This window comes from Glycine max, chromosome 6 (genome assembly GCF_000004515.6).
Source record: "Glycine max cultivar Williams 82 chromosome 6, Glycine_max_v4.0, whole genome shotgun sequence".
Taxonomy (NCBI): Eukaryota; Viridiplantae; Streptophyta; class Magnoliopsida; order Fabales; family Fabaceae; genus Glycine; species Glycine max.
Window position 1 is genome coordinate 3,987,491 of NC_038242.2, and position 13,942 is coordinate 4,001,432.

The following is a 13,942-nucleotide window of genomic DNA, read 5'->3' on the forward strand; positions in this document are numbered from 1 at the left end:
TAACTGAAAGGAGCCATCTCTTTGGATTTTGGAATAGCTAACAAACCAGAGGATGAAATTTATTCGATACCTCACAGCAACTAGTGCGATCATAAATGTTTTATCACACACACAAAAAAATCATAAATGTTCCTACACCTTTTTTTTTTTTTTCCTTTTCAGGTTATATTTCTATCTAGCCTTATTTGATTTGATCTTTTTAGAGAAAATCTATCTTGGATGTTCTAAACTTCCAATGTCTCATATCTTTCCTTATTCTCCATCACAAACTACAACAGTGTCCGGGTATAAATAAGATTAAAAAAAAGCATATCCAAATAAAATTCACAGTTCTACATAAAACCACGAAAACATCATTATTATATATAGTTTTTGGAGGGGAAGCAGAACCCTAAAAATTAACGTATCAACATGGCTGAATAATTTCAATATAACTATTGATTAATTAAAGACAAGTACGTTGTCGCTGTTAAACTTTTGAACTTACTAAAATTCTTGAACCAACACTAGTTGACCATGATAGAAAGAGTTTGTACCTCATCGATGATCATTTCACGCTTTTTTCCCTATCATTTCAGAGAAAATTCGACTACTTTCTTAATATCACTAGCAATATAATCACATTTCATTATAATATAGTATTATATTATTGCGTGTATATATGATGAGAGCACGAGACATTAATTAATCTTAACTAAAAAAAATCCTTAAGAATAGTCAATTTTAGCGCCTTTTACGAGAAGATACTCTCACCAGACACGTCTTCACAAAATTCTATTAAAATTAAAATTTAATGGTCAATTGGTATCATGTATGATTGAAATTAATTAATTACTATCTCGGTTAATGAATGACATAGATGATAATGGTCATAGAAAAGAATAAAAAACAACCCTAAAATTCACACTATTCTCTCTGGCAGTGTCAATTAATATTACTGTGTACATTAAAGTTTACAAAGCCGACAAAAAGACGTAGGATTGGAAAAGAAATAAGAGCATGTTCTGGGGTGGGCGTGCTTTGCTCACAAAAAATGAGTCCCCGTCTCATCGATGATTTCTCTTACATGCTCTATTTAGGATCATCCCTTCAAAGAAAGTTTCTGGCTTTTCTTCATATGTAGCTCTAAAAGTTACTCCATTAAAGTAAAAGCACAATACTATATATATATATATTGTATATATATATAATCTTCATACGCGGTTAAGCCTTGCAATTTTTTTTTTCAATGAATGGTTTTCGTTTGAATTGAAAAACCCGCAAAGAAAGCATCGATTTTGAATGGAGGAAGGGTACCCCAGAAGCAAGTTCAAGACCGTGTGTGTCTTCTGTGGCAGCAACAGTGGCAACCGACAAGTCTTCAGTGACGCTGCGATTCAATTGGGCAATGAACTGGTTCGTTGCATCACTATATTATTCTGTTCTTCAATCTTTCTCACCATAAAATGGATTTTTATATGGTCTCAGAGCACATCCTCTGTGTTGCTTTCTTCACTTTTGATGTATTCTATTCTACATAACTGGTGCTTAACGTAAAGGAACACTTGTTTTCTATGATGATGAATTTGTTTACTTTGTTAAAGAACACTTTTTTTTTTCGGGGTGCGTCTTTTTTTTTTTTATAGGTTTAACAATTTTGTATGAATGCATTTTGTGCCCTGTATACACAGAGTGAAGAATTCTTCATCATCATTATTTTGTTTTTTATGTCTATTATTATATGGTGTGAATTGCAGGTTAAGAGGAACATAGACTTGGTGTATGGTGGGGGCAGTGTTGGGCTAATGGGCTTAATATCTCAGAGAGTGTATGATGGAGGCTGCCATGTCCTAGGGTATGTGCATAAAAAGAAAAAGAAAAAAAACTTTTTAGTGTTACTGACAATTGATTACATTGTCTCATCGTTTGTTTGTTTCTACTTTACATTTTACCCTCATTCCACGTACAGGATCATTCCAAAAGCTCTCATGCCTCTCGAGGTATTTGTACCACCACCTTAGCAACTTCTTTAACAATCTTTAATCATTTTGTTTATTTTTCTGTCCACATGCAGTTAATTTAATCAATTGATTTATTTATTCCTAGGATTTTGTGTTATTATTATATGATATGATTACCACCAATGCATTGGCATGTAACTTGTTACTTGGAAGCAAGACTAATTTATGGTTGTTCTTTTTGATAATGACCCCTTTGCCATGGAAATAATTTCTAGATGCTTTTGATGGAGAAAATATGATCACTGAATTCTTGCAATTTTGACAGATATCAGGTGAAACAGTAGGTGAAGTGAGAATTGTTTCAGATATGCACGAGCGTAAAGCTGCCATGGCTCAAGAAGCTGATGCATTTGTTGCTCTCCCTGGTACTTTTACATCAACAGCTCTCAAATAATTTTAAGAAATAATTGATGATTACATGTTTATACATGTGAATGCCACTAAAATTGTTCTTAATTGTACGGAAATTTGTTTGGATTCATGGTGTTTTGGATTGTTGTTGTATTGATTATGTACTATATGGACTCTCACTGTCGTTATTATGCCTCCCCTTATAATTAGGAGGATATGGAACCATGGAGGAGCTGTTGGAGATGATAACTTGGGCCCAACTTGGAATCCATAAAAAACCGGTAACATAGTATTTTTACTGTGTAGTACAAAGTCTTTAATATAACAATCAAGTGCTAACTCAATATTCATACTGCACAGGTTGGTCTACTGAATGTTGACGGTTACTATAACTGTTTGCTTGCATTATTTGACAATGGTGTTAAAGAAGGCTTCATTAAGCCTTGTGCACGGGATATAGTTGTCTCTGCTACGTCAGCCAAAGAACTTATGATGAAGATGGAGGTCTAATTTCAACTAGCCATTTTCCACTTACCCTTTTAAAAGGAAAACACATTAGAAATGTGTACATATAATTTTTTGTTCAAATTAATGGTAAATTGGTTTACTAGGGTCATGAGGAAAAAATAATTGAACATCTATCATTATTATGAAATGCTAATATTGTAATGCATAGACATAAGACTCTTTGCATGACTTGTTACTTGGACTAGTGAGAATAGATTGGAGGTCATATTTTTTCTTAAATTCTCCCCCCTTAGGCACTTTGTTGTGTGGCAGTTGTCAAGTAAGACTTTGCTGCCTTAATTAAGCACTTAGTTGAGTAATTGTTGTCGTTTAGGACTTTTCTGCTTACGTGGCAATCGTAAACATGAAGGCTTATATAGCATATATGATTTTAAAAAAAAAAAAACTCTCTCAAAATGATCATACACAAAGGGACCGTGTTTTCTCTTCTCTCTCTCTTTTGTCTTATTTCCTTTGAGGGATAAAAGAAGTGTACAAGTTACTGTGTTGAACTTGAATTCTAGCTGACTTTTCCTTTTTGCAGCACTACACTCCTTCGCACGAACATGTTGCCCCTCATGAGAGCTGGCAGATGAAGCAATTAGGTAATTATCCAGATGCAGAGTGAGAGTACTGTTATTGATGGAAGGTTTTTTCTCCGAAAATTGATTTATGATGTGATTCTTCATCATTCGAGATGTATACAAGAGCCTGCATAGATGGGGCCATATGTTGTTTGTTACCGTGTACTACGTTGTTTTTATGACTGGAGTGCTTATATTTTGGCTTTGCTGCTTTTCGTCATTTTCTTTTTCCTTCATTTAATGGTGGATTGATTCCCTATGAGATAGTCATATCTGGTTGTTACCACTCATTAAAGGCAAAAGTACTTGGAAATGGAAAAGAGATGATAAGCATTTCGTGAGCAGAATTTCAGTTGTGCGTAATGGGTTGGCTCCACTTTGTAGTGCCTTAATTAGACAAGATAGGTTAATCAAGGACAACCTACAATTTTGGCCAACCTGAAAAGGTACAATAGTATGTAATTCGAAGCTCATTCTCTTTCATATTGAAAATCAACTTAATTTGTTTTTATAGATAAATTATTATTATTTTTACTAAAATAAGAGATGATAATAATAAAGTCTTGTCCCATTAAGTGAAAATAAATATTTAGATTACACCATATTACAGTATGATTTAACTTGGTTAAAGATCAAAACTTCACCATAATGTTTCACTTTTTTTTATGTTCTTTTGGGCTTTCATCTCTTCCTTTTTATGAAACTAAAAATTATATTATTTACTCTTTTTATTAGTGTCTCACTTGCATGTTTTTTGTAATTATCTAAATTACCTTTATTGAATTTTTGTTATCTTTTTTAATCTCTCCTTGTATACAATTATTTCACATCCTATCTTACTTGTATGACCACATCTAATTTAATATTTTCATTTGTGACTTTGACTTTTTTTTCTTATTTGTTCCTCTAAAGTCTAACATTTACTATCTAGAGTATAATCAAACGTATAACAATAGGATAAAACTTATTTTTTAGTTTAGTAGATGTTTTATGATCACAAATAATCTTTGATGTTTTTTTCCATTTTAGTCATGCTACTTATGTGTGACATGCATTTACATAATTTTTTTTCATTATTTTAGAGTATTGATTACACGAATATTTAAACTTAGGCTTCTACGTACGGCTTGACATCTTCTCCTATTTTTACTTCCATATCACATTCTTCTGGTTTTTTACTAAAATTACAAGCAGTGAAGAATGATTGAGTGTAAACGTAGACATTGCATGCATTGGGTAATAAATAAAATTAATTTTTATTTAATTAAGAAGCGTTTTCTAATATTTTTATATAATAAATACTGTATCTCTTTAATTATATCTTCCATAAAACACGTGATAATATAATTGGTTAACACTGAAGACAACTTATATTACAATTAAAACAGGGCAACTTTTTATTGTTTTGAATTTCACAATTGGTTGTTGTTTGTACATTTATAGCCATTGAAGTCTTTTCTACATGTGAGAAAAGATGGCAAAAAAGTCCAATGAACAAGAACAAAATTACTTTTTGTGAGCATTGAGCAATGTGCGGAGCTAAAGAGTAAAAATATCAATAATAAAACAATGAGTGCAACATACATAATAATGGCATTCAAGTTTATAGTTAACCATAAAATAAATATGGTTGGATAAGGATTGAAACGTAATTACTTATGCCTCTGAGGCTCTGACTAAGTAATGAGGGCTTGAGTAACTAATTAATGTCATCACAGAGACCAAACAATATTCAACAATTAAAACAAAACAAAGTTCATAGTCATTATAGTTAAATCAAGTTCAAGCAAGCTAAAATGTCACTGACCACAGGATATGGATTATTATTAAATTGTTTACGTGGCAAAATATTAGAGATCCAAGTAGTTGAAATAACATTTTCATAGCTAGATATATTATATATACATGGATTTGACTTGAGTTTGTTTGTTTGAATTTTTCTTCTATTCAATCAAAGCTAAATGTGCAAGAAGAATAGCTTATAACACAAGAGGAAGAGGAAAATTAATTAATTAATTACCAAGGATAAAATAATATTAAATCATCAGTTTAAGAATGCTCCAAATTAAATCACATGACTATACATGGAGAAGTGCATATTTAATGCATAATGAAAGGTTTTGAAATAGTAAAATTCGCTAACATGAAAAAAAAATGTTGATAGAAATATAGAATTGTTGAAGTATCAAAGTTATAGTCTGCGTTTGTAACTCTCTTTGTTTTGGTATTGTTTTATTCTTTTTAAATAATGATATTTCAAATCTTTCCAATGTTAATGGCGCAAACATACTCATTTAAAGATACTGTCTCTGAAACATTATTCCATCCTTGTTTCCATGGTCAAGTTATTCAAAGTGAAAACAATGCAGTTTGTGGGAATAGACTCTAATAATTGAGTTTGAAAAAATAAATAGTTACAGTTTTGGAACTATGATACTCAAAGTACAACCACTCTCTGTGGTAAAATATGCTAGGTGTGACAAAAAGTGGACACGCCAAATAAGTATAAGTCATTTTGGTATAAATTACAGAATAAAATTATTATAGATAACAAATTTCTCTCTCAATATTAAACATGCAACTGCATATTACTCCAAAACGCAAACTCAATATCATTGATTAAGCTAAAATAATCTTATATCATTTGATTCACACGCTCGATAATAATATACTTATAAGTCATTCTGAACTTCATCCAAAATATAGTAAGTTTACTGACATTAACTATAGAAATTGACTCTTGTATACTGAATCAATTTGTGAGCCATTAATCTGATTAATATATGTAGTCCTCAATAGGACAAGAGCGGCCATGTTTGAGTGTGCTTATTGGCATTGCACCAGACATGAATTCTCAAAGAACTATTCAGCAGGACCTGCATTGTATGGTTCTTTCCCTTTGATCAGTCATTTAATTGGCTCTTCCGCTGTCCTCTTGTGTCGGTTAAGTCCCCTTGAGATTGGTCTCAGGTCACGAGTTTCATGATGCCTATAAGGGATGATTATCACTTATCAGCAGTGGTGAGCTTGTTATGCATCATGGATTTTTCACTGCACAGTACATTCCGCGTCTTAGTCCTTGTCATGGTGGACCAACAAGATATGGTTAAATCACAAGATAAAGCCCAGTGGAGAGTGCTATTACTTCCTTGAGGGGTCCTTCTCCCCCCCTTTGTTCTTTCGTGATCATAATTTGTTTGCTGCCCTCTTGAAAAGTTGTTAATTAACTGTTTAGCAGACCCACTATGAAAGGATTGCAGAGGTATTCAACTGCACATTTTGTGTTCTTGGGGTCCCTACCATATTCATCTCTCAATCTCATCGTGCTCATATTCAACCAACTCATGTCACTATTCAGATAAACTTTCGTCAGTTGAAGTTTCTTTTAACCTCCGGATTCGCAGTGTGAACCCATGAAAGGGTAATGATATTCAAGACACCATTGACTTATTTTCTATATGTGCCACTTCAGTTTTAGTATTGAGTATTGACTATTGACAATATACTTCAAATAAGAGGCAATAATAACCACATATGACGTAGAGATCACCTTATTGGAAATGGATTCTCTGTATTCGCACATTCTCATGAATTTGAACCTTTGAATTATGAATATTATTGGGATAAAATATGAGTGATCTGATCTATATTTAACTATTGCGATCAACTGAATGCGTGAATGCGGGAATTTTCGGACTGCAGCAAATCCAGATCCCACCTTACTCTTTTGTTAAGTTTAAGATCGATGATAGTCTTGACAACTGACATGTGAAACCTGTCCAAGAATTGTTGGGAAAATTAACAAAAAAATAGACATATGGCAAAGGAAATATTGAGAATTGTCGGACTAATTTTTTTTCTTCTAGAAGCTCAAAATAGGCACAGAATGAGGTGAAATTAATAAGTGTAGAAAGGTAGAAGAATGATAGTAAGAAGTTTTGATGTGAAAAACTCCCTTACTGTGAGTCAGTGTCAACCTTTATAGCAAGAACTTGATTGTCTTAATTAAATGACAACTTGATCAGACCGATACAAAGAAGTTTGTGTCAACCTTTATAATTTATGCCACATGGTCATTGTTTAGCCAACGCTTGTAGCGTCGACTTTTGACGGACGCTTAATCAACATTTGCTTGCTTTGTTCTAACACTGTGATGTATTATACTAACATCTAATGTTATGCTAATATATATCAATTTTCTATACTAATAAAATTCTTTATTTGTATAATTGTATTTTACTGTTAGTGTGAACTAACAAAAATAGTATTAACAATTTAATTTTCATTAAATAAAAGTTTTACCAGAGAAAGCTAATCGAACTGTTAATTTATAGTGACAGATCCAAAAATCTGTCTTGTCAAGTTTATTCACTCATCTAATGCAATATTTTTAATATTCTTTTTCTTTATACTTGAGTAATACATTTTTATCATAAATAACACCTAAGGCATTCATTCATTTTATCCATCTTGCTTGAATATTTTTTCCTAAAAACATCCAATGGTTTACATCTCTAGTTTTCGTTATGCATGATGATTGATGAACCTTAAATACTTAAAGGATTCGCAAGTTTTACTATCACTGAATTAAATCATGACTTGAGTCACTTGATCATCTGCATGAATTATCTCGGCTTGAAACTTATACTATCACTGAATTTCATATTTGAGTTCTCTAAAAAGAATGTGCAATCATCAAGAAAAAAAAGTAAAAGAATGTGTAAAGTGAAAAGGTAAGAATATATCTACCTCTTGATTTTGATTAAAATACCTCACAATCTTAACTTTAAATTAAAAGGAAATAAATATACCCTCTCACTTTAGAAATGTCAAATAGTAAACTCTCCCTCATCTAACAATCAGGATCAAATCATCATTATAATTCCCTTCAACGGAGGGTTTGTGGCCTAAATTTTGATGGAATCAGCACTTTTGCCACGATGATAGTTTCCAGAGGATAAAGTACAGCCTTGTCCTATTACCCGGTAACGGAAGTCAAACCTAATCTCAAAGAACACTGCTACTACATTAGCATAGGAAATTAGGAATAAATCGTTCTCCACTGCACCCTGCAATTTGTTTCCATGATATGCTAGCATTCTGCATCTGGCTATACCATCTTCATATACAATATTGAGAAATATTGGAAGTTCATGAATTATACAAGTGGCATCAGAAAAGGTGATGATTTTTCACGTAAAATACGTGAGCCAGAAGGAATGATCCCTAAAAATTCATGCCCTCTGATAAAGCAACCACTGTACACAAACAACCTAACCTTACAAAAGGGGTCTTCTTCTTTAAGGGGTGAGGGTGATTCCTGAGAATGGATGAAGGATCATTTTCCAGCTCAAGTCAAATCAAGCTTTTTCTTTGGAAGATGATGAGAGTAAATGATTTAAGGTCGCTGCTTGAATGACAGCAGTTGGGCTAGGTTCCCTAACACGGGAAGTTCCAGATCTTCTAGGGCCATAATTCTTAAAGCGGTGTGAAGAAAATCGAAAGAATCTCACTAGCTTTGTAGAACCAACAAGTAAAATCACGCCAACAATTATAAGTAGCCTGCAGCAAAATATTTCCGATTAACATATTCCTGACACAAGAACATGAAGGTGTCTATCTTGTTCGAGAATTACCATAACATTGGTGATATATATATATATATATATACTCAACCAAATCAGAAAAAGAGTTGCATCAAAGATTAGAAGCAGAACAGAAAATGCTCGAAAATGAAATGTAACTATTTGCAGATGTAATGAAGTATAGAAGAGTGGAGTTCATTTCTGCGTAGATCAGCTTTATAAAGCAAGGGATGTAAATGCACAAAGAAATAATAGCATAACATTTATTATTACCATCCAAGAAGAAGTAACAAGCGAGCTTTTGGGGCCGAAGGGAGTCGCTCACCCAAAGCAAGCATCCCAGCAAGTACACCAGTCAAAATTGATGCCACTGCGGCACATGTAGAAACTACAATAGCCCGCCCATGTTTTAGACCACGTGTCTGCATGTTGGGGAAGTAAATACAGAAGATGTTAGTGTATCTTAAATTCACAAAGCAGAACTTGGACAAATATCAAGCCAGTTTGGCTGAAATCCCACCTTCCCACCATCCATACAATGAAATGCCCCTTAGGCTTAAAGTATGTAACAGTTCACACAAAAGTAAATGGCATGAAAGACGCCTTCAGAATACCTGGTAGTAAAAGCCTGTACCACTTGAACAGACACTTATGATGATGCAAATAGGAACCAACAGCTTGGGGAAGCCTTGCTCCAAGAACAGAAACCCCATCTTTGATATTACAGATGCCATCCTGCATTTTCATAATAACACAATTAAGAGTAAGGACTTATGATCAACTTGCGTTCTCTGTGTGTAAATAATACTCTTTCGGGTCCTTTATATAAAAAACAAATGAGTACATAGACCTACTTTTAGATGTGTTAATTGTTAATTCTCTTTTATACCCTAATTTATTATGAAAGCAACTAACGAGATGGTCACTCATTCTCCATGCAAGTGGATGCATTTATTGACCTGTTAACCATATAAGATACACTCATTGGTGAAAAAAATATTATCCCTTGAAATATGTGTAGCATCATTAAATATTACCACTACTAAAATAATTTAATTATGAGTATTTTTGGAATGAAATTTAAATTCTAACATTATTCATTAAGATAAACTAACTTATTTTTATTGGTCTTGATGAATTAATTATTTGTTTCTTATATAAAAGACCGGATGGTGTATCTTATAATCTAATTATCTGCAAGTTTTGTTCATAGCCAACAGAAAGTAATGACACACAATAAAAACTGACAAATCTAAAAACTAAGGGTTAGGCTTCACAAATAAACTTTTGTAAGCAGTTATATAAAATTGACTATTTTTAAGAAGCTGATAATTAACAAGAAAACAGATCATGTTAGTTATAAATGGAAAGAAATGATCACATTGAGTCATCTGTTTACATATGTATGGAATAGAGTTGTATCTATGATCTCTCTGACTATGGTAATCTGCTGATAATTATTTTGAAGAAACTTCCAGTTCTTGATTTGTATACACTATACAGATAGAAAGGACAGTTTTGTAGCATTTTTTTCCTTTTACTTTTCTATTCTACATGACTTGTTATCCTTCTAGCTGCATTATTCTCTCCAAAACATTATTTATTTAAAAGAAAAAAAAACATTGACAAGTACAGGTAATATCATTAAGGGTAAAACACTTATTTGTCATAATCTTCATGACAATATTAAAGAGTTGAGGCAAATGAAGGAAGTGAAATGTGTCCATCCGAGACCACAATATATAAATATAGTAGGGAAGTAACAGTACCCAAACAAAATTCCAGATTCTAAGCCGTAAATAATTTCCTCAACAACATCATATTCCATCTGCATCACTTAAAAATGTCAAGCAACCAAAGAATTACCATAAGTGGTATAAACATGTAAGAAAGGCTTCTTATCATGATTAAAGCAAGAATTACCATCTCTTGTTCTCTTCGATTGCGTTTGAATATGCGAAGCCATCCATTAAGCATTATCTGTACAATTGTTTCTAACAATTAGGAACAATAACTATTTTATAAGATAGTAATGTTACTTTGTTGCATCAATGACTCCACACTCTTTAAAGAAAAGTTAATCCGATAAAAATACTATAACTATTAATAAAATAATGTATCAAAACTATGAGTCTTGTAATCATGCAATCAGGTTTGCAAAAAAAGAAATCATAATGCTGCATAATTAGTTCCAAGAGACCACAGTAAGGTCTTCATATTGACTTCAAATAAAATTGGTAATTGATGGACCAAAACATAAGACAGGGTACCTACAAACAAGATGAAAACAACAAATGCCAGCCACGGTATGTGAAATATAGATAGAGCAGCAGCCTCTTGCTCCTCACCTCCAGCACCAACTCCTAAAAGAGCATACAATAGTTAACAAATTGGAGAAATGAACATAAATCATATTTCAACAGATTGATACATGATGTTGGTAACTGATTCCAAAAGTTAATTTTATAAGCTGCTAGATTAAAAAAAGGAAAATTCCATGAAATCTCTATCCATTGCTACAAAAAACAAGTGCATACTGCACCATAAAGAAAAATAAAATGGTCACACCATAACTTTTAGGTTTCGATTCAAATTCTGACCTATATAAAAACCTAGAAATTCTGTTAGTATATCATAATCAACAAAAAGAATTGTTAATAAATGCACAAGATTTTTCTGTCAGTGACTTAGTGTCACATGATAACACAACACAAAGAAAGGGACAGACCAATAGAAACAGAATATAGACATTTTATAATTACTTCAACAGCCATGTTCCTTGCTGTGTTAAAGGAAATACAAGCATTAAACTGAACACTCTACTTTGGCAATCTAAAACTTGCATTACCTATTGTGCCAAAACCTGCCAAGGTAATGCCCACCCAATCAACAATATTCATAACTTCCTTGAGATAAAAATGAGAAAAGACTGAGAGAATTGCCAATCCACAGCCAGAAACTGGTTGGATGACGGAGACCTAAATCAGAAAAACAACCAAATTACACATGACAAAAATCTTGGCAAAAGACTATAAGATCCTGCTAATGATAAAGAAATATCCCTTCAAATTCAAACTATAGTTTTTTCTGCATTATTTTTCTATTATAGATATAGCTAGAGCACTTACAGGAGCAAGAGCTAATGCCCTTAACATCAACAGTGCCCCAAATATATCCATTACAAAACCTATGAGCCAGGTTTTGTTCAAAGCATATGCCCTTATGACCTGCAAACACAATTGTAAAAAAACAAATAGCAATGTTAATCCTTAACCAAACAGTGAATTACTGATGCTTCAACGAAAAATTGGATCTTTACCCAATTTTCCTCCACCCAAAATCCCACGTTAATACATATGCACGCGCATGTACCCAATTTCACCGTTCCAAAAAATATCAAAATATACAACCGCAGAAATGGTAAACGGGAACCAAATCAAGGGCATATGAAAATGGAAAAGAAAAGAAAAAAAAAAAAAAAAAAAAGCGGAACTAAGAAAAGAGAAACATGCCTTGAGCTTGAAAGAGAGAGGGGGAAGAATGACAGTGCCCTTCTTCTGAAGGATTTTGCCGATGTTGTTGCCGGCAGTGGCAACCACCGTCAAAACAATTGATTCCCACATTCTCTTCGACCCTTTCTTCCTCCCTCTGCTCTGCGTGCCCGCCCCACTTTTTGTTTTGTGTCTAGGATTTGTTAATTGTGATTAATTATTTATTCAATACTATCATTCTTTAAACGGGTTTCAGAGACCTGATAAAGAAAAACGGTTTTCAGAGGAGTGATAACAAAATTAAAACCACTGTTATTTTTTAATGTATAAGGATCATTTCTCTGATGAACCCGCAGAGTAAAAACTTATACAATGATTAAAATTAAAATCTATTATAAATATATACCTTTAAATGTATAAATTATTGATTGATATTTTTTTTAAAAATTATTAAAATTTCATTTAGAAATACAGTTAAAACTTAAAAGGATGTTAATCTGAGATAGTGGATAAGAATTTTTTGAATCAATTATGAGTAATATGTGAAATACATTTTTAAAAAAAAGACAAAATATTGAGAAAGTCTAATTAAGACACTTGGAACAACAGCCAAAATTAGATTATTTCAAATTATTTATAACAAGTATAATTTATTACTGTTTTAATCAATTTTTATTATAATCAAAATCAAATTTTGTTTTTGATAAGTTTGTTGGGAAATGGCTTTTAGATGTGTGTTTGACCCAATTTATTTTTAGCTTAACTTAAGTAAAAATTGAGTCAAACACTAATTATAAATACTCTTATAGGATTCAAATCGTGGTCGTTTGAAAAATAGTTCCGGATAAGCTAAATTTGAGTTTCTTTCATTGGCTATTTTATAAGCTACTTGTTTTTAACAATTTACTCTAAAAATAAGTGACTTGTTTTTTTTAAGTATTTTTGTATAATGTTATGTTTAGCCCAATTTTTATTATTTTGAGGACAATAAAATTAAAAAAAAGGATCAAACACACTTACAAAACCTTTTTCTTGAAAAAATAGCTAAAATCACAAAATTTAAGTTATCAGAAAAGTGAAAACTTTACTTTCTAAGTTGTGTATTATAATTTTTAATATCTCTGACATGACATGACTTTTAATTTGAGGTAACAAATTCAGCTCAACCCAATAGATTGACCCAACCAATTTTTAATTAAGGTCAGGTTTGGGTAGCCACCTACAGTACTTAGCTTGTTACATAGGACTTTGCATATTTAAAAAATTCTTTTATTTTTTATTGACTTTTAATTAGGACTAGTCTAGTGGTTCACTAGTATGACACAAGGCTAACTTAGACCCAATAAATTTTTAGCTAGAAAGAAATGGGCCTAACACAGCTCCAATTCAACTTTCAACTAACAAGTTTAGATTTTTTATTTTAT

General features: G+C 32.2%; 2 protein-coding genes across 2 annotated transcripts; one reads left to right on the forward strand and one right to left on the reverse strand.

Moving 5' to 3' along the window:
• Positions 1–953: 953 nt before the first annotated feature.
• LOC100785484 (cytokinin riboside 5'-monophosphate phosphoribohydrolase LOG8) lies at positions 954–3,786 on the forward strand. The gene is made up of 7 exons (XM_014777274.3): positions 954–1,395; positions 1,737–1,834; positions 1,949–1,979; positions 2,266–2,365; positions 2,562–2,632; positions 2,712–2,855; positions 3,403–3,786. Exons 1-7 carry the CDS (start codon positions 1,282–1,284, stop codon positions 3,484–3,486), a joined length of 642 nt encoding a protein of 213 aa, XP_014632760.1. The 5' UTR covers positions 954–1,281; the 3' UTR covers positions 3,487–3,786.
• A 4,377-nt stretch (positions 3,787–8,163) lies between these two features.
• On the reverse strand, positions 8,164–12,855 carry LOC100788141 (probable magnesium transporter NIPA9). Its single transcript, XM_003525969.5, has 9 exons — positions 12,540–12,855; positions 12,156–12,254; positions 11,876–12,005; positions 11,302–11,390; positions 10,951–11,007; positions 10,797–10,855; positions 9,642–9,762; positions 9,301–9,449; positions 8,164–9,004 (listed from the first exon to the last, which is right to left on the reverse strand). The coding sequence occupies exons 1-9, from the start codon at positions 12,648–12,650 to the stop codon at positions 8,803–8,805; spliced, it is 1,017 nt and encodes a 338-aa protein (XP_003526017.1). The 5' UTR covers positions 12,651–12,855; the 3' UTR covers positions 8,164–8,802.
• Positions 12,856–13,942: the final 1,087 nt, after the last annotated feature.